The 21,033-nt window shown below is 34.8% G+C and overlaps 1 protein-coding gene across 2 annotated transcripts in view; it reads left to right on the top strand.

Annotated features, from left to right (window-relative positions):
• Window positions 1-19,578, top strand: part of TENT2 (terminal nucleotidyltransferase 2) — a 65,905-nt gene extending 46,327 nt beyond the window's left edge. For both annotated transcript variants that reach the window (XM_055342218.1, XM_055342219.1), the window contains exons 12-15: window positions 2,578-2,714; window positions 11,788-11,879; window positions 16,544-16,623; window positions 18,126-19,578. In XM_055342218.1, the coding sequence (XP_055198193.1) occupies window positions 2,578-2,714; window positions 11,788-11,879; window positions 16,544-16,623; window positions 18,126-18,200 (384 nt within the window). In that variant the 3' untranslated portion in view covers window positions 18,201-19,578. The remainder of the gene's footprint in view (window positions 1-2,577; window positions 2,715-11,787; window positions 11,880-16,543; window positions 16,624-18,125) is intronic.
• The last annotated feature ends 1,455 nt before the right edge of the window (window positions 19,579-21,033 follow it).

Consider the following 21,033-nt stretch of genomic DNA (forward strand, 5'->3'; position numbering starts at 1 on the left):
TGTAATTCCTTTGGCTTTTGGATTGGTTTTTTTGTGTTTTCTAATATATTAGCTTAAATTCTTCCCACCCATATCCTGTCCTAAGTAACACATATTATTCTTAAATATGTATGCATGGGAGAACTCCCTTTAAAAAAAAATTCTTTGATGAAATTTTTCTTAAGCAGAGGAGTTTTCTGTAATGTTAATGATTATAAAAAATGGGGATTTTTGATGGTTAAATGCAATTTTTATTTGTAGTGTTTTTTGAACCCTAATTTTTTTTTAATTTAGATTTCTCATTCAGTTTTCCCCTAGTATGTATGACATGGCGCTTTTTGTATGACTATAAAAAAGAATAGTGGAGCTAAGAGGAGACTGGTCAAATTGTTGGTCCAAAAACATTTCACTATTTTAGTAGAGTAGGTATCAAAACTCTTCAGTGTTAATCTACAGTTGCTAATAGTTTCTTTTAATTATTGAACAAAATAAAAATTTTTAAAGTTTCAGTTTTAAACTTAAGGTAAGAAGATGACTTTTATTTCAGCATCAGTTCATAAACTGAATGCTTACTGTGCTATGTCATAGACAAAATTAGTAAGCTTTCAGAGAGGAATCTATTCAACAGTGACCCATTTTTCTTTCCTTTTCATTTGAATTTAGGTTCTACATTTTTGTTTAGCCAGAAAATAAGATTGAAATTCTATTTAAAATACTGTCCTAAGTCCAGTTTTACACTTAGCAAGTGAAAGACAAAGGGTAGTAGAGGCAGTACCTTTGCTCTTCCGTCTGCCTTCAGTCTTTATTATAAATTGAGACTTCTTTCCTAACTCCCCCTAGTCTTAGAGACAATTTAGATTTCTACTTGAGTCTCCTAAAGTAATACTAAATCTGCTAGAAGTATAAGGGAAGGACCCAAGTTTAGGAGTGCCAGCTTTACAAACTGTGGTTGGAATAGAATTGTCTTCTAAGAGAAAAGTAATCACTTTTTGGTAGTTAAAAATTATGGATAGGATGCCTGGGTGGCTCAGCGGTTGAGCGTCTGCCTTTGGCTCGGGGCATGATCCCAGGATCTGGAATCAAGTCCCACGTTGGGCTCCCTGCATGAAGCCTGCTTCTCCCTCTGCCTGCATCTCTGCCTCTCTCTCTCTCTCTCTCTCTGTCTCTCATGAATAAATAAATAAAATCTTTAAAAAAATTATGGATAGAATTGTAGGTAATAGGACAAGGGAGAGCATTTTTTATTTTCTTGCTCCTTTATTTTTACTAATGATTTTTGAGGATTACCTTTAAATAGATGCACTGCTATGCTTCTCTGTATTACAGCTTAGTTATTTGGGGAGCCTCTGTTTTTTAAAGTTGGATTACTAATTGAATTGGTATCCATAAATGCAAGGTTAGTTTGTTAGGTATTTGGGAACCTTTAAGAAGAACTGTCATGCCTTACCTAGTTGCTTTATTTATTTTTAAATTTATTTATTCATGAGAGACACAGAGAGAGAGGCAGAGACACAGGCAGAGGGAGAAGCAGGCTCCATGCAGGGAGCCCGACATAGGACTCGATTCTTGGACTCTAGTCACACCCTGGGCCGAAGGCGGCACTAAACTGCTGAGCCACGCAGGATGCCCTACCTAGTTGCTTTAAAAAAAAAAAAAATCTGTTATTACTCTGGTGGCAAAGGGGAATGTAGAAAACATGTCGTAAGGGCAACTGTGCAAATTACCTTAAAGAGAATGTTTTCTAACATTTGAATATGTATTACCTGAGAATCTCTGTAGTTCATTTAGTATGTTTTAGAGCCAGAACTTGCTGCTAATAGAGGAAGAAGGATCAGATACGAAAATGAATGGCATAGTGTAGGCAAAAAGAGTTAAGTACCCAATAGTATTCTTTCTAATAAGTGTGTTGTTTGGGTGTGGATTACAAGCAAATGTTAACCCGCCTTTATGAATATTGTGATAAAAGTTTGCTGAATGTCGCTTGCTGGTTTGTTTCCTATCTTTCTTCTTTCCCCTGCCGTCTTTGTCTTTTCAAGTTCAATTCATGTTGAATGTCTGTCTTCTCTTCCCATTAAGATACAAAATACAAGAATGAAATAAAATTTTAAAAATCTTAAAATTGGTTTAAGTACTATTAATGTATTAGTCTCTTTTATGGCCTATAAGAGAAATTTAAGTGGCAGGTAGAAAATGCTCTTACCTTGATCTTAATACAGCCCTTATAAAGTACAACTGCTTTTTGTAGAAGCAATTAAGAAGGAGGTACATTTATAAAGAAATCTGTATGTTATGTGATGAAATCTTGGTATGTAAGGATTTATTTATGAGTTAGAAAATCTTTTTGGTGCTGCAGGGATCCACTTGATTAAATTGAGCGATATGCCTCAGCTGTGGTTTAGAATGTCAGTAGTTTTCTGGATACTTTCTGGCATACTTCATTCACTGGTGTAATGTTAAGTGGAAGAAAATCTTCTAATTTCCAAACTGCCAACACAAAGATTTCTTCTCTCTTCTTAAGAGAGCATTAGATCAGGATTTGTAAAGTTTTTAGTGTGTGTTTTAAGTGACTTTATATTTCCTCCTTTTTCTTTTTGACAGGAATCTTTTAGTCCGGCTATACAGCTGCACCTTGTACATCAAGCTCCATGTAATGTTCCTCCTTACCTCTCGAAGAATGAATCAAATCTTGGGGACCTCTTACTGGGCTTTCTTAAATATTATGCTACGGAATTTGAGTAAGTGAACTTCAAATTGTGTTTATTCATTTACATATGTAAATGCTGCACTTTTGGTCAGAAGCTTTATTTGTTCATTTCAGTGCTATGATCTTGTACAGAAATGTGTAGTTTATAAAACTTAGTATCTATTAATTATTAGAAACTAAATAGATTTTATATTCCTATCTAATGAAAAATTATAGTTCAGTGAGCCCAGTTTTAGTTGATTTCAATAGTGATCCCATTTTATGTTTAGCTCCCTGTTTCCATAGTAGGACTGGAATAAATGTTTGTGTGGGCCTTGTGTAGGTGCTGTATAGTTTGAAACATCTGTTTTTAGGAAGTTAAGATTTATAGTAAAAACTACAGCTAAGATTAACTTGAAGAAGATCTACTTGATACCTAAATAGTTGTGTTTGTATATAAAAACCAAGGAAAACTCCTTTCCTTTTTTCTTCTGAGGGTGTTCTGTAAACAAGGAACACTAAAGTGTATAATCAGGCTGGACTTAACTGAATGTTTAAGAGAATTTTTAGTCCAGATTGAGGTTAGGGATTGCTGGTCTTATGATCAATTTTGAAAAGCTTGAAGGGGATGGGGCGAGAAGAGAAAGGACTTAGGAGTTTTACAAAGTTAGAGGAGGAGGGTACAGTAACCATTTTGAAAAGATTTGGGGAGGGGGAATAATAATAGTATTTATGATAAATAAATATTACTAGGTGGGAAAAACTGTTCCAAAGAGATTATATGTGTCATCTTATTTACATAATAGCCGTATGATATGGTATTATATCAAGTGCATTTTACCAGTGAAGCATCTATAGAGGTGAAGAAACTTGCCCTAAGATCACACAGCTGCAAAATTTATACTCTTAATTATAATACCTTACTGCAGTGTTGCTATTGCCTTACTTGCTATGATGGAGTAGCTCTAAAGAAACCTAACTCAGATGTTTTGAAACATAGGACATGAAAGAAGTAATTCCTCAAAGCAAAGCTTTCACCAGATTGTGTCTGTTTTGTTTACAGTTGGGTCTCCAGTACCTAGCCTAGTGCTGAGAGTAGGTACTTGAAAAATTCCTGCTATAAATAATTTTGAAGCAGAGGGTAAAATTATAGACATGTTGCAAAGATCCTTAAGATGACTTAAAAATTACTGAATCAAGTTAAGAAAAGGAGTAGGAAAAGTGCTGGTGCAAAGTAGTTCAACAAGAATGAAGTTATAATAATCAGCATTAAAGATGACTAGGACCAGAGTGTAAATCCAGGGAACAAGGATGAAAAAGAAGGAGCCTTCATTCATAAGATGAGAAAAGATTTAAGACTATATGAGATACGGAACATAACAGACTATAAAGGTTATTCTAGAGTTAAGATTTATAAAATGTTGCGATAACAATAGCTGATGTTGAGTGAGTATTTACTTAGTTATTATGAGTGATTCCTATGTATTACCTCATCTAATCCTCATAGTAACCCCTTGTGAGGCCTAGGGAATTTGTGTCCTTGAAACTTCCCCCCCATGGCAATACAGTCTCAGGTCTGATTTGAAAACCACATTCTTAATGGTTAGAATATATTGGCATCGTCTTTTTTTTTTTTTAATCATAAATTTAGTGAAGTTTGCAGAGAGGGAAAATGATTCATAGAAAAAAGGTATTTTTCTGCCATGTATAGTTTAGGATTAGAGCATCGAGATACCAATGACTTGAAAGTCAGCTGTTTTGCTGGACTGAAACAAGATGGTAGATGAACAGGTTTGTGTTAGTTTCGTGTTAACAGAAACTAGCTGGTTGTGCCAAATGATACTGGCTAGGATGCTGAGACTTTGAAAGAGGTTTTGAACTTTTGGATACATTTGTTATCATGATGATGCATGATTTAGGAGACATAAATCTTCTTTCATGAGATAGTGCATTTGTCAAATGTATTGTTATTTCATTCCAGATATCTTCATAAATTTGACTGTAGGGAACACTGCCAGGAATGTAGTCATGGCAGTGAACTAGGTGCTGTGCAAAGGAATTCTGGCAGCTGTTAGAAATGTTTGTAAGAATTTCTTCTAAACTTTGAGATATGCAATTAAAAATTCTCTTTACCTGAAGACAGAATTAAGTGCCTGTTGAGGGATGCTTGAGTATGTGGAATAAATGTTGCAGAAATTTTGTATGGCCATTTAAAAATTACTAAGATTTTCTTATCTACTTCACTCACAGCTTTCTCCTAAACCCTGCTGCTGAAAAAAATTTTCTTTTAATATTTTATTTATTCATAGAGAGAGAGAGAGAGGCAGGAATACAGGCAGAGGTAGAAGCAGGCTCCATGCAGGGACCCTGGCGTGGGACTCGATCCCGGGTCTCCAAGATCACACCCCAGGCTGCAGGCGGCGCTAAACCACTGCGCCACCAGAGCTGCCCACTGCTGAAAATGGCTGCTAGAACTGTACCTGGGACAGGGAACTGACCAAAAAGTAGGATCAGGTTGCTCAGAGAATCTAGGAAAAAATAAAGTCAGAATGTAATAATTTTGTACTTTAACAAAATAAAACAAAAATTTAAGTTTAAAATATCTTACAGACTCTAAGTGCTAGAGATTCTGGGAACCTTGTAAGTTTACCTATTTTGAATCCTGTTTATTCCCTGGATATTTATTTAATCACATCCATTACTACTAGTCTTATCTCTTGAGTTAAAAATGCATACCTACATACTTGAATACATTTTTTTGAATACATTTTTTTAAGAAGGAAATTACAAAGGCCCAATTTTTCTGTCTCCGTTCTTACTCTCATTTTTCCCTCTCATTTAATTTATAGATCTGTGAGTTCCTACTACATATCAAGCTGTTTCTCTGTGTACCGGGCATATGGCAGTTAACAAAATAGGCACAAGTCTTTGTCTTCATGGAGCTTACGTTGTAGTATGTATTGTGGTATGGAGAGATAGACAATAAACAAATAAAATGTATGTTAGATAGTATTAAGTGGAGAAAAATAAAAGCAAAAAAGGTTCTGATATATGCAGTTTTTGCAATTATAATACCTGCATTACAATTTAATACTTAGCATGGTGAGAGAAAAGTCCCCTGGAAAGGTGACCTTTTAATAAAGACCTGTATGAGAGGAATGTGTGAGTTATGTATTTATGGAGAAGAACTTTTTAAACAAAAGGAAAAGGAGGTGCAAAGACAAAGACCCTAATGTGGGGGTTTGCCTAACATCTTCAAGGAACAGCAGAGGCCAGTGTGACTGGAAGAGAATGGAAGAAAATGCTGTCAAAGAGAATTAAGAAAGTCCATGTCATATAGGCCATCTGATCTGGTTAATTTGGGTGACTTTGGCTTTTCCTCTGGGTGATGTGGGATACCCTGGAGAGGTTTTGGTAGAGAAATGATGTAATCTGCTTTGATTTATCACAGGTAAGAATAGACTAAAGGGAGCCAAGAGCAGAAGGAAAGAGATTACTCAGGATATTACAATAATCTAAGAGAAAGGATGTAGCTTGGATAAAGATGGTTACAGTGGAAGTGGATAAGAAGTGGCCAGATTCCACTTGTATATTGATTTGCAACAGATTAGATGTAGCTGAGAGTCAAAAATGACTTCTAAGTTTTTGGCCCAAGCAACTGAAACAATGGAGTTTCTATTGGGTGTGATGGGGAGAGCAAAGGAGGGGTGTTCTTGATTTTAAGATTTTGTACGATTGACAAAATATTTAGGTGGAGGTATTGAGTAGATAGTTGGATATACAAATCTAGAGTTCAGGAGAGAGGCATGGTTAGTGTTATATATTTGGGAGTTGTCAACAGGTAAATGGTATTTAAAGCTATGATACTGTTTGAGAAAACCAAGGAAATATAGATAGGATAAAGGCCCAATGTTAAGGGATTTATAGGAAATACAGAAGATACAGGAATATGTTAAATGACACAGTAAAGAGAGATAGACAAATTCAAAATGTAGATATTCTTTGAAAAATGATCCTACTCTCTTAAAACGTCAGTGCCATTAAAAAAAAAATAAGTGTGAATACTTTTCCAGGTTAAAGAGCTGAAACAATCAAATACAAGAACCTTGATTGTAATCTGATTAGGGTGGAGGAATTATGAAAGGCATTTGAGTTACTGTTAATTTCTAGATGCTGTTGGTGTTATAAAGGAAATGGCCTTATTCTTAGGAGATACATGCCAAAGAATAAAGAAATGAAGTTTCCTGATATCCACAGCTTAACAAATAGTTCGGTTCAAAACATGCACATGTACACAAGCAAATGTGTGAAATGTTAACAACTCTTGAATTGTTTTTGAGTTTTATGCATTTCAGTTTTTCTCTTTGAAAAATTTCATAATACAGGAATGCCTGGGTGGCTCAACAGTTGAACGTCTGCCCTCAGCTCTGGTCGTTATCCCTTGGTCCTGGGATCGAGTTCTGCATCGGGCTCCTCACAAGGAGCCTGCTTCTCCCTCTGCCTGTGTCTCTGCCTGTCTCTCTGTCTCTCATAGATAAATAAATAAAATCGTTTAAAAAAATTTCATAATACAAAAATGAAATAAAAATGAGGTAGGGGTAAGAAGGAAGTAATTTATGTCAAAAAGGAAGGATCATCGAGATAGAAGGAAAGCCAATAGAATGTGTTGTCTTATAATCCAAAGGGGGGGAAATGTCTCAAAGGGGACGGAGTGATTATGTCACATTTTTTGATAGATCAAGTACAAGATGAGAACTGAAAGCTGACCATTGGAACTTTGGTCCACATAGATGGAGGCCCTGGACCCCACAGGGGGGCAGGGCCCAGCTAGTTTCTGTGAAAAAATAGGGATAAAAAGCATCATTGGTGTGGGTCCCGAAGCGGACAGTGAAGAATTAAATACAGATAGGGTAGTGCATAGACACTAGTAAGATGGAGAGTTTATATACTCTATTGTGAATTTAAAGGTCAGCATGGTTGCTTACTTTTTCTCCATGCCACGTTGAGCTGGAGGGGAAAGGATTGAAGTAGACAAAAATTTAATTATGAATGTATTTCAACCAACTAAGTTCAGTGCACCAAGAAGGGTAAGGGAGTTGAGGAGATGGAGATATGTAAGCAAATGATATTAATAACTGGCCATGGACAGAATATATTAAATTCAGTCTTGAAAATGTGGGCACAGGGATGCATGTAGGACATCCAGGTGGCAGTTTCTTTTTTAGATTTATTTATTTTATTTATTTATTCATGAGAGACAGAGAGGGAGAGAGGTAGAGACACAGGCAGAGGGAGAAGCAGGCTCCATGCAGGGAGCCTGACATGGGACTCAATCCCAGGTCTCCAGGATCAGGCCCCGGGCTCAAGGTGGCGCCAAACTGCTGGGCCATCGGAGCTGCCCTAGGTGGCAGTTTCTAATTGTTAGTTGCAACAATTATCCTAGAGCTTAGTAACAAGGTCAGAGCTGAAGAAAAGGATTGGGAAAGAAACTGCAGATTGTTAGAGTTTTGGAGGGTTGCTGTAGCATTAGAAGAGGATCGGAAGAGGCAAGGTCCTGATGAATGCTAGTATTTAAGGGGTTAGGGAGAAGAACGGGTCAGGCAGAAGAAAAAACAAAGCAAAACAAAACTCTGGAATTAAAGCAGAATTTTCTGTTTGCTTACAAGGTTTGAAATCCCCGACAAAATTTTCTTTTTGCTTCCCAGCCCTTAATAATAAAATAAAATTATATATATTCACTTAATTTTACTAGTCTTGCTTAGTATCTATCTGTATAGCCACACCATTCAGACCTGTAATTTTGACTTTATTTGTTGGATGTGAATTTTTGTTTGTAATGTTCCAATGTAAGCGAAGTATTTTGAAAAAAATACTTTGTCACGGAAAGAATGGCTAGAAGAGAGTTAATAAATCAGTAGTTCATTATCATTACTGAAAAAAAGAAGCAAGCATCTTACCAATGTAGAGTTGGTAAACTCAGTTTTATATTCGAGAGATTATCATATATTATCAAATCTATTTTAGATTAAATTAAACCCTGTATCCGCTATTCTGTACTTTTCTGATACATTCCTTTTCTATAGACTGTGTCTTTTTTTATTTTTAAAGATTTGATTTATTTATTCATGAGAGATAGAGAGAGAGGGAGAAACAGGCAGGGAGCCTGCTGCAGAACTCGATCTCAGGACCCTGGGATCACAACCTGAGCCAAAGGCTTAATCGACCACTGAGCCACCCAGGTGTCCCTAGACTGTATCTTATTTTACATTTCAATTACTGAGCGACAATGATAGATTTTTACATGGCAGCCGATTTATGGTAGAAAAATAGGTATGGGGAAGCCTGGGTGGCTCAGTGGTTGAGCGTTTGCCTTTGGCTCAAAGCGTGATCCCAGGGTCCTGGGATGGAGTCCCGCATCAGGCTCCCCAGAGGGAACCTGCTTCTCCCTCCGTCTGTGTCTCTGCCTCTCTCTCTGTGTTTCTCATGAATAAATAAGTAAAATATTTAAAAGAAAAAAAGGAAAAATGGGTATGATAAAAGGCTTAATTTAGAGTCTGTTTTAAAGAAAGATTTAGGGAAAATGTTTCTAAATTGCCATTTGAATTCTACATGTAAATTCACCTCTAAGGGGGATCCCTGGGTGGCTCAATGGTTTAGTGCCTTCCTTCTGCCCAGGGTGTGATCCTGGAGTCCCGGGATCAAGTCCCGCATCGGGCTCCAAAACATGGAGCCTGCTTCTTCCTCTGCCTGTGTCTCTGCCTCTCTCTCTCTTTCATAAACAAATAAATAAATCTAAAAAAAAATAAATTCACCTCTAAGAGTAAAAACAGTATATAAGTTATATATCAGGTTTTATGATTTCAAATATTTAATAGTTAAGTATTTAAAAGTGCTTTGAAAATGCAATAGATTGAATCAGTCTAAATAATAGTGATTTAAAATATTTTTTTCTTTATGAAGTACTTCAGATGATACAGCCACTTAAATAACTGCATTATTTGGGTTGGTTAAAGTGAATATTGGTATATTACATACGTTTCTCTGACCCAATTCAGAACCAGGTATTGGCATGTGATGTAAATTCAGGGTTGGATTTCATACAAGTATGGTGGTGAGGAGAGTTCCTTTGATTTAAGAAAGTACAAATTGTAATTTAACAGCAGGATACAGTATTTCAATATTCTTAATTTGTCTGAAAGTAAAAAAAAAAAATCAGTCTGTCCCTTTTTTTAAAAAAAAAGATTTGTAGGCAGCCTGGGTGGCTCAGCGGTTTAGCACCACCTTTAGCCCAGGGCTTGATCCTGGAGATCCGGGATTGAGTCCCATGTCGGGCTCCTTGCATGGAGCCTGCTTCTCCCTCTGCCTGTGTCTCTGCCTCTCTCTCTCTCTCCGTCTCTCATGAATAAATAAGTAAAGTCTTTTTTTTAAAAAAAAGATTTATTTGTTTGAGAGAGAGAGCATGAGTTAGTGGGGAAAGGGAGAAGCAAGCAGGCTCTCTGCCTGAGCCAGGAGCTCGAAGTGGGGCTTGATCCTGGGATCATGACCCAAGTCAAAGGTAGATGCTTAACAGACTGAACCACCCAGGAGCCCCTCAGACTGTCCTTTTTTTAATATAATGTTTCTAATTTTAATTTTATTACAGATTCAACTGTTCTGTAAGTTCAATGAGAAACATGTAGTCTCAGGAAAAAAGTTCATTTTATTAGTGAAATAGATCTTACATGGTATAAAGTATAATTCTACGGTAATCATGTTTGGTTCAGGCTTGTGGTTATATAATTCTCCTCTTTACATTGCTATTTTGTTATTTATTTATTAATTAATTTAAGTAATCTCTATCCCCAGGGTGAGGCCTAAACTCATGATTCTGAGGTCAGGAGTTGCATATTCTACATATTCACTAAGCTAGCCAGGTGCCCCTACATTGTTATTTTTAAAAAATTTTGGAAACATTTGGACCAACAGAACACTGTACTTCTTTTCTGTTTGGAGTTTATACTAATGGAGCTGCTATACATGAAATATCTAAAACATGTTACTGTAGTTAATACTGTTTCTCTTTGATAACCCACTTAGTTTTTTAAAAGCTTAAACTCTGATATGTATTCTTAAAGAACTTAAAGCTGTCTTTGCAAAGTATTTCTAAATTGTACTTATAAGAAAAAAATAGAAAATCATGCTTTCAGTTATCAAACTTCACAAGATGCAATTTTTTTGCATATTTAACATAGAGATTAATCAGTTTTCCAGCAACAAATGCCATATTGGACCCTCATTTATATTCTTAGGAATTGTTTTTATCTGATAAATAGAAGAAGGATAGGATAGTGCTAGAGTTGGAAGGTCCCAAAGCTTGGTCTTTGTATTGTAACTGAAATGGTGAACAAAGCTAAATATGGCTTGGAGAAAAAAGATATCAACTATTTTCCAAACTCATTTATCTCTTGCATACAACCTGAATAGTCATATGTTTTAGAATGTTCCTTGAGAAAAGAAAATTGTACTTGTGCAGAATTATTATAATTGTAAAGAAATTTTTAAAAAACAGCATATAAGGTTAGTACATACTAAAGACTGGACAATTTACCTTTAGACATGCTGATAGAAAATTATTTTACTTGAATACAAATGTACTGTTAATAGCTACATTTGACATACAGCAATAACAGCATTTTTTGTAGAGTATTAATTAATTAATGATACCAGAAAGCAACACAATTTACATTTCTCTTAACAAATAAGAAATCCTTACTGAGGTGCTAACAATGAACAAAATTTTTACATTTTTTGCTTTACACTTTCTTATTTTTCATATTACTTCATTTATTCAGTAAATATGTATTGAATGCCCACTTTGTACTAAGCAACTATTTGAACAGTGAAAAAAATACATAAATCACCAGTATCTTGGAGCTTCCATTCTGCTTGAGGAAGACACACAATAAACAGTAACATACTAAGTAAGCAAATGATTAGAAGAAGTGCTTTGGAGAAAAAAGGAGAAGGGGAAATGGGGATTGTGGGACTGAAAGTCAAGGCAAGTTTCAGTATTTTGTGAGAGAATTAGAGTGGGGCTAGGAAAAATTAAGAAAAGAGTTAACACAATTATGGTTTTCTTTTTGTAGCTGGAACAGTCAAATGATTTCAGTTCGTGAAGCCAAAGCCATTCCCAGACCTGATGGTATTGAGTGGAGAAATAAATACATCTGTGTAGAAGGTATATTTCCCACAACTACTTATTTGCCATCCAGTTATCACTGTGGTACTGAGAATTACTTAAATCCAGTTTGTATTTCAGTTAAAAGTAATAAATTTACATTCTGGCTTGCAAGTCATTCATTCATTAATTCATTCATTTATTTTTGTTGCAAGTCATTTAGTAATAAAAATTTTCCTTCCTTTTTTTTCTTCCAACTTTTATTTAAATTCCACTTAAGATATAGTGTAATATCATTTTCAGGTGTAGAAGTTAGTGATTCAGTGTTTTCCATACAACACCTGCTGCTCATCACAAGCACCCTCCTTAATCCCCATCACTGTTTCACCCATCCCTCCTTGGTTACCCTTGCTGGTAACCATCAATTTGTTCTCTATAGTTCGGAGTCTGTTTCATGGTTGGCCTCTTTTTTCCTTCCCTCTGTGTTCGTTTGTTTTCTTAAATTCTACATATGAATAAAATCATACAGTATTTGTCTTTCTCTAATTCTACTTAGCATAATACTCCCTAGTTCCATCCACATTGTTGCAAATGGCAAGATTTCATTCTTTTTTTTATGGCTGAGTATTTTAGTTTGGAAAAGTAATTTAATTCTTCAGTTATAAAAAATAATAATATGAATTTAGGCATTTAATCTTCTAGTTCATAATATTTGAGAAATCTTTATGCATCCATCCTGCTTGTAATTGAAGCTTAATTTCATGACTTGAAGGTGGAAGAAAATACTATCTTCATGTGATGATTCTTATATTTGAGATAAAATGAGTTCTTTTAAAATTAAAATATTGATACTTAATGCAAGCTAGATTTTTATGAATAGAAATGTATTTTACTTTAAAAATTAAAGTTTCTGAAGATAATCTGTTCTCTAAAATTAATTTATATGTGGTTAAATATTTCTTGGAGTTGGTGGTAAATTGCCTTCAAGAAGCAAAATTATTCTCACAGATGCTAAGTTGAAGACTTTTGTAAACCTTGAGGTAAAAAAGAATAAAGTGTTAAGTTCCGCGTTTGTAGGAAAACATCAAGTTTAGAATATTTTAATCTTGGATTATATGCAACATCTTAAAACTTTGTGAATATGAAATTAAATTTCCTGCTTTGGTGGTTGGTTTGTTAAATTGCACAGTGGGTGTGTATTATTTTAGTTACTTTGTGTTCTTTTGAATATTAACCACTTGTAAAGTGTTGTGTGTGATGTGATCCAATAGCTTGGCATATGGCATTCATCTACTAAAAAAACACAGGCATACCTTGGATATATTGTGGGTCAGTTCCAGACCATCACAATAAAGCAAATATCACAATAAAACAAGTCAAGTGAGTTTCTTGGTTTCCCAGTGCATATAAAAATTATGTTTACCCTATAATGTAGTCTATTAAGTGTACGGTTGCATTATGTCTAAGAGAACCATGTACATACCTTAATTTAATAAGACTCTTATTTAAAAATGCTACCCATTATCTGAATTTTCAATAAGTCATAATCTTTTGGGTGATGGAGAGTCTTGCCTCAGTGTTGATGGCTGCTGTCTGATTGGGATGATGGTTGCTGAAGGTTGAGGTAGCTATGGCGATTTCTTAAAACGAGACAGCAGTGAAATTTGCTATATCAGTTGACTCTTCCTTTCACAGATAATGTCAGTAGCATGTGAGAGCATGTTTATACATAGTAGAACTTTTTCAAAATTGGTGTCAATCCTCTCAAACCATGCCCCTGCTTTATCAACTAAGTTTATGTAATATTCTTAATCCTTTGGTATCTTTTCAATATTGTCACCAGTAGATTATATCTCAAGAAACTACTTTTTTTTTCTCATTTATAAGAAACAAGAGCTATCCGCTTAAGTTTTATCATGAAATAATAGCAATTTAGCCACATCTTCAAGCTCCACTTCTAATTCTAGTTCTCTTGCTATTTTCACCACATCTGCAGTTACTTTTTTACTAAAGTCTTGAACCCCTCAAAGTAATCCATTAGGGTTGGACTCAGCTTCTTCCTAACTTCTGTTATTACTGATATTTTGACTTCTTCCTATGAATCACAAATGTCCTTAATGGCATCTAGAATGGTGAATCCTTTCTGGAAGGTTTTCAATGGCTTATGCCCAGATCCGTAGAGGAATCACTATTATGGCAGTTACAGCCTTACAAAATATATTCCTTAAGCAATGAGACTTGAAGGTCTAAATTACTCCTTGATCCATGGGCTACAGAATGGATATTGTGTTAGGAGGCATGAAAATGACAATCTCGTTGTACATCTCCATCAGAGCTCTTGAGTTGACCAAGTACATTGTCAATGAGCAGTCCTATCTTGAAAGGAATTTTTTTCTGAATAGTAGGTCTTAAAAGTGGACTTAAAATATGTTGTAAACAGATGGGCTGACATCCAGGCTTTGTTGTTCCATTTGTAGAGCACAAGCATAGTAAATATAGCATAATTCTTAAGGGCCCTAGGATTTTTAGAATGGTAAATGAACATTGGCCTCAGCTTATAGTCATTAGCCCCTAATACGAGAGTCATCTTGCCTTTTGAAACTTTGAAGCCAGGGCAACTAGAGAGTTCTCAAAATCCTAGGTGGCATCTTCTTCTAGTATAAGGTTGTTTCATTTACATGGAGAATCTGTTGTTTAATGTTATCTTAGCTAGATCTTAATAAATTTCTGGAGTTTCTATGTCAGCACTTGCTACTTCACTTTGTGTTATGGAGATGGCTACTCTCCTTAAGCCTCATGAACCAACCTCTGCTAGCTTCAGACTTCTCTTCTGCAGCTCCTTCACTTCTCTCAGCCTTCATAGAATTAAAGAGAGTTAGGGCCTTGTTATAAATTAGGTTTTGGCTTAAGGGAATGTGGTGTAATTCTGTCCAGATCACTGGAACTTTCTCCATAGAAGCAATAAGACTGTTTCACTTTCGTATTCATGTGTTCACTGGAGTGAACTCCATGCTCTTTTCATTTCTCGAAAGAACTTTTCCTTACATTCACAACTTGGTCAACTGGTCCAAGAGGCCTAGCTTTTGAACTCTCTTGGCCTTCACCATGCCTCTTTACCAAGCTGAGTCATTTCTAGCTTTTGATGGAAAGTAAAAGATGTGCAACTCTTCCTTTCACTTCACTTGCTTACTTCAAGGCCATTGTGGGATTATTAATTGGCCTAATTTCAATATTGATGTATCTCAGGGAAAAGAGAGGCCCGAGGGGATGGAGAGATGAGGCAACAGCCACTGGGTGGAGTGGTCAGAACACACACATTTCTTAAGTTTGCCGTCCTGTGTGGGTGTGGTTGTGGTGCCCATGAACAATTGTAACAATAACATCAAAGAGCACTGATCACAAGTCACTATAACTCATATATTATGAGAATTACCAAAATGTGATGAAGACAACAAAGTGAACAAGTGGTGATGGAAAAATGGCACCAGTAGACTTGCTCAACACAGACTAGCCACAGACCTTCAATTTGTTAAAAATAAACCCACAATATCTCTGAAGTGCAATGAAGTGAAGCTCAGCAAACCAAGGTTCGCCAGTACTATGACGGTAAACTCTCATGAATAAATGAAATCTTATAAGTAAAATGCCTGCTTAGATTCTACTGGCTCTTGTAAGTACCTTTTTTTTTCTCTTTTATAGTGACAATTTTTTTTTTTTTTTTTTTTAAGTAGGCTCCATGCCCAATGTGGAGCCCAACTTGGGGCTTGTACTCATGACCCTGAGATCAAGACCTGAGCTGAGATTGAGTAAGATACTTAACTGAGCTACCCAGGCACCCCCCGTGCCAAAATTCTTGAAGTCTAGTAATTTTTACATAGGCTTGGCATTATTTCAGCTATCTCATCTCATTTTTAATGCCTTTAGTTATCTTGTTTTTCTCACTAGCATCTTCACTTTCCTTGTCCTCTCATATAGATAATTTCCTTATATCCATATATGGACTCTCTCTCGGTTTGTGGGTGAAGGGTTAGTGGGGTGGGGGTGAATATGTGGAAAGTTGGAGACTCACACACATGAACACTTCTCCTTTTTTTTAATCCCTGTGTTCTGTACTTGCTATCCTGTTTCTCTTTCTCCTTTCACTACCAAATTTCTCCTACCAGTAACTGTACTCTCTGTATCTTTTTCTAAACCATCTACTCACATCTTAACTCACGAGTATTAAACCTGTACTTTCAAAGGTAGTGACCTTTCTCCTGCTGGATAAATCAGTAGTCTTTTAAGTTTAAATTAAATTTAAAATGACCTTTGTGTGATATTTGATATTGATCACCTTTTTTCTTTATAGTGAGGTTTTTTTTTTTTTTAAATAATTCTTTGTTCTTTAACTTTTTAAAAAATTTCCCTATGGTAAGGATGAGTCCTTGACCCTCTGTCATTTTTCAGAAATCTTACTGTTGTGATTTAGATTTAATGTACATATGCTGATGACTTTGTTTTCAGTTATCCTCTCACTTGAATTCGACCTTATTAAAGAGTTCACAGCTATATAAAATATTTTATATGTATATATCAAATAAGAGATTAGGCTTCACAATATGCAGTTGCTATTTTATAGGTTAAAAACTCATAAATATTGGCAGTTTCATATAGTTCAACCTAATATAAAAATTGAAGTTCTAATTTTAGTAATTTCTTGTTTATATGTACATTTAATGTTACAGAACCTTTTGATGGAACAAATACAGCCAGAGCTGTGCATGAGAAGCAGAAATTTGACATGATCAAGGATCAGTTTTTAAAGGTAAACAATGCATTGGATTAACTCTAGAAGCATTAGTGAAATAGTATGCTTTGAAAATGAAAACGTATATTTATAATAGGGACAGAATTGCCCTGGTTCCTATGTTATGAAGACATGAATACAGCACAATAGGGAATTTATTACTTGATAGATACACTTTTCCTTCTGAGAAGTCTGACTTTTCATTCACATGGCTTTCACTTTGATGGAAGTAAGCATTTCCTTCGTGAGCCAATTAAACTCTCAAAATGAATAAAACCTAATGGACTCATTTCTCTCCTTAAAATTTCAAGGAACTTTGTGTAGCTTTAGAAGAAAGCTGAGTTCCATGATTTTTCTTCTGCATACCCCGCTGTAGAGCACCTTTTTATCTTTGCTTATATTTTGAGAAATTTAAAAAAAAAAATCAGTGTGTATCTTTGTATAAACACACATTTTGTATATGTAAACTTCAGCCATACATATAAATACATATGTAAACATATGTATGTAATATATATAATAAACTCATTTATTATTTAGTTCTTTAGTCCACAGTATGAATTTATTCATCAGTGATTTTGTTAGGTGTGGTCTCTTTCTTCAGGGAGTTCCACAGTACAGTGTAGAAACACTTTGATGGAAATATAAACTATGAGACATTTAGGAGAGAATGCTTCATTGAAGAAAAAGATCAGTGAACTATGAAGGTCATTTCAGAGGAATATTTTTTCATTAGAATGGACTTTATTTGATGATAATTAAAAATGCAAGTGTGTCATACTACAAGCTGTCCTTCACATTAGGCCCTCTCAGTTTGTCAGCCATAATAGAAATTTAAAATTAGTGGAATTCTGCAGGGCAAAACAAATATCCAAGAGGGACTGTTTTTGTCTATCACGTTAAATTGAGAACTCAAAAATAGCGTTGCTACATTGTTGATACATGAGCTTTCAATTAGGATTGATTAGCTATAAAACCAATACTTTCTGTCAGTTAAACAACTGACATGAGAATAAACTACAAAGATGTGCAGTTACCAAGTAGTGAGCCAGATTTTTAGCCGGTGAATAAGAATTTCAGTCCCCCCCCCCTTTTTTTTTACAAGTTACATTTACTCTTCTTTTTCGGAAGTACATATAAACTGGTTCATTAGAAATTTTACTCTCTCCTTCATTATACTATACTATTTTTGATTGAAAAAGCTTACTAGATGCAAACTATTCAGCTAAGTAATTGAAGTAATCTTCTCACACCTTCTCAAACTCAAAGGTTTTGTCTTAATTACCTTGCTGTCCTAGATGAAATTGTTCAAATCTTTGAATAAATGTTAATGTTGTCAGTTGTATCTTTTTGTACCACCTCTGTGTCCATTTCTTTTTTAATGAATTGGAATCATGCAGGTATAGGGTTTTAAAATAATTCTGAGGGCAGAAACAATACTTTTACTATATTAAAAATTTGGGAGATAAAAAGTGCACTTATATTTTATGTTTTAAGAATGATTTTTCTTTCTCTCCCAGTCATGGCACAGATTGAAAAACAAAAGAGATTTGAACAGTATACTACCTTTAAGAGCTGCTATCCTGAAAAGATAACTGGCCTCTATTTCTTAATAAATTCTTCTGAGAAATAAAGAACAATAGTAACATCATAATGCTTTTGTTTACCTCCATCATGGTTTCTTTTTAATTGTTCTTGTTTTCATGTTTTATTTTTAAGAGAACATACTTATATAAAGATTACATATTTTATTATGACATTTCCTAATAAAACCCTTTGATTTAAAGATGTATTTTTGAAAATGTTTACATTGATTAGTAATATTATGGCATGAATTTTCAGGAGATCAGATAAAATATTTTTGGGGGAATTATCTGAACAAATAAAAGGTTTTTGATATAACTTCAATTATACTACATACTAATACTGAAGAGATGTGTGGAATTTGGGGAAGGGACTGATCCATACATACTTAATGTAGAACGTACAGTAATTAGTTCATTGCCTGTCTGTTCTAGTAAAGTGAAGATTCAAGCCAGTTATTCAGTTACTTGAAGCAAAATGAAATCTGTTATTTCACTGAAATCTTGCTGCAGAGGCATGAAATACTGGACAATTGCCTTAAGTCTTCACTTGATTCACCAGGATAGACTGAGGCTTTGAGTGTGTCTATATTAGCTTTTCATTAGTACTTCACATGCTTTTGATGTACTTTTGAGGTAGCTTTAAATTTTTTGTTGAAAACAGTACATTTTGCACTGTAGTAATATGAGCACTAACTCTGTATTGTTCAGCAGTTAGTAAATTGTTTTAAAGAATTAGTTCATTGTAGACATTTTGAGAAGATTATAAGTTCCCTGTGCTTTATGATAGTTTAGTGCATTGTGCACTTTTACTTTATTTCATGTTTTATTTTCCCTGTGACATGAAACAACCAAAACGGAAAGATCAAAGTTGAGATTATATCCTATTGATTAGTATCAGATTTTTTTCTGTATACAATTATAGGATTGTAATCTAAACTGGAATTTTTAGGCAGTAAGCCACTATAAAATGTTTTAGGTAAGACATAAGATGATTATAAAAAGTTTAATGTTTGTAAAGCTAACTTTTTTAGTATTTTTTTTCCATATGAAAAAGTAGTAGTGGCTGCTAAAAAAAAAGCTACAGTGTTTATTAAAGGTTGTTTTGGTTCATGTAAATATTTGTAAATTGGTCAGTGCCTGTACATTGAAATATGAAAAGTAATCTTGAAAACGATTTTAACTTTTTCAGAAGGACTGTGTACAACTTCTTTTAGACCTGCTGTAGCAGTTTGTACCTCTAAACTCTTTGGGTTTTTTGCAGACCAATTCAAATGCTAAGACTTTTGCTTTCTTTGACTTGTAAAGGTGCATATTTTCATTTTCTTCTCTAAGTTTAAATTTTTGTATGATGTCAAAAGGAATAAAGTTTATATATGGAAATTGTTGATGTGTTTTGTTTTTTTTCTCGGCTAGTCTTTACTTTTGAGATGAGATCGAGGCTGTAGTTCCCAACTAGAGCTGAACTGAATATAACTTTTGTGCATGATAATTTAGATTATACAGACTATCTCGGAATTGAGTTCATTCTTGGTTAAGGCAGCTAACCACATCAACACTCTATTTCTCTGGTATTATTAGGAATGAAGCTTTCCAGATAGGTGAATTTTTTTTTTTTTTTTTTTTAGATTATTGATGTTTACTTTTGAAGCAATTGAACTTCACACATCAGTTCTTGGAAATTTTTCTAAGGTATATACACTGTGCAACTCTTTTTTTTTTATCAGAACGTTTTGAGTATAATTAATATTCTAGTGAGGACTCTGCCAATCATTAAAAACAACAAAACATAGTCCTACTACTGCTCTGTGGTAATACTGTGGTAGCTCTCAGGGATGTGTAGGTGCTTCTGCAGTATTGGGACATTTCCTAAGAAAGCTCTAGCATTCATGGACTGTGGTATGGACTCTTCTACTGTCACTGTCTTCTCAGCGCTCAGTGCCATGCCACCTTCCCCCCATTTTACTGAGGTTACTTTTTAGCTATCTTGCTCTGACACATAGATTAAGAACTTAATAAACATATACCCATTTCTAAATCACTGAAGCCTATCTTGTGATAGCCAAGTATGTCAGATAAGTGGGCTGTTAATATATGGAGAATTTTTTAGACTTTAAAATTATTTTCAGTTTGAATTACATGTGTGGTGAATAATAAATTATTTTCTATTATTAATCTGGCCATTTCTATATATTTGCATGCATTGTTAAGAAAGGAGCGTTAGAAAGTTAAAGATGTGTAATCTGTACTGCAGTTCTAAATTTTGGATTAGTATGAACTAGGATCTTTGCAAATAAATCTTGTTGACTTTAAATTAGTGTTCCCAAGGAATGTTGAGTTAAATGGAAGGAATATACAGTGGCTGCCTGTAGTTTTGATTAGTGTTTAACAGATTCCCATAACTGTGATTGAATTCTTGTTCTAGGTGAGCAGTCATTTGGGATTACTAGTTGGATAAGCCTAGCTCATGTTAAGATAATAACTTGGTGAACCTGGTTTAATGAACCCTGGAAAACTGGGCCCCTCTCTCCTTCTCATACACACCAGCTGATACTTCTGTACTGTATCTGAACTATCTGCAGTTCTTTGCTTACAGACTCAACACATCCAAGCTACTGTAACTGGTGAATACTACCTATGTTCATCATATTTAACAACTCCATGAATAGAATTTGCTGTAATTAAAAATAAATGTTGGCTATTCTAGCCAAAAAATCATCCTCATGAAAAGACTATACTTAATGCACTAAGTACTTTGCTTGCTTCTGGGCTTGTAAGAGATGGGGATGGTGGGGAAAAAGATGAGTAACAAATTTACAAAGTGTACTGAGGGAAAAAGACACAA

The sequence above is a fragment of the Nyctereutes procyonoides genome, unplaced genomic scaffold (assembly GCF_905146905.1).
Source record: "Nyctereutes procyonoides isolate TBG_1078 unplaced genomic scaffold, NYPRO_anot_genome, whole genome shotgun sequence".
NCBI classification, from domain to species: Eukaryota; Metazoa; Chordata; class Mammalia; order Carnivora; family Canidae; genus Nyctereutes; species Nyctereutes procyonoides.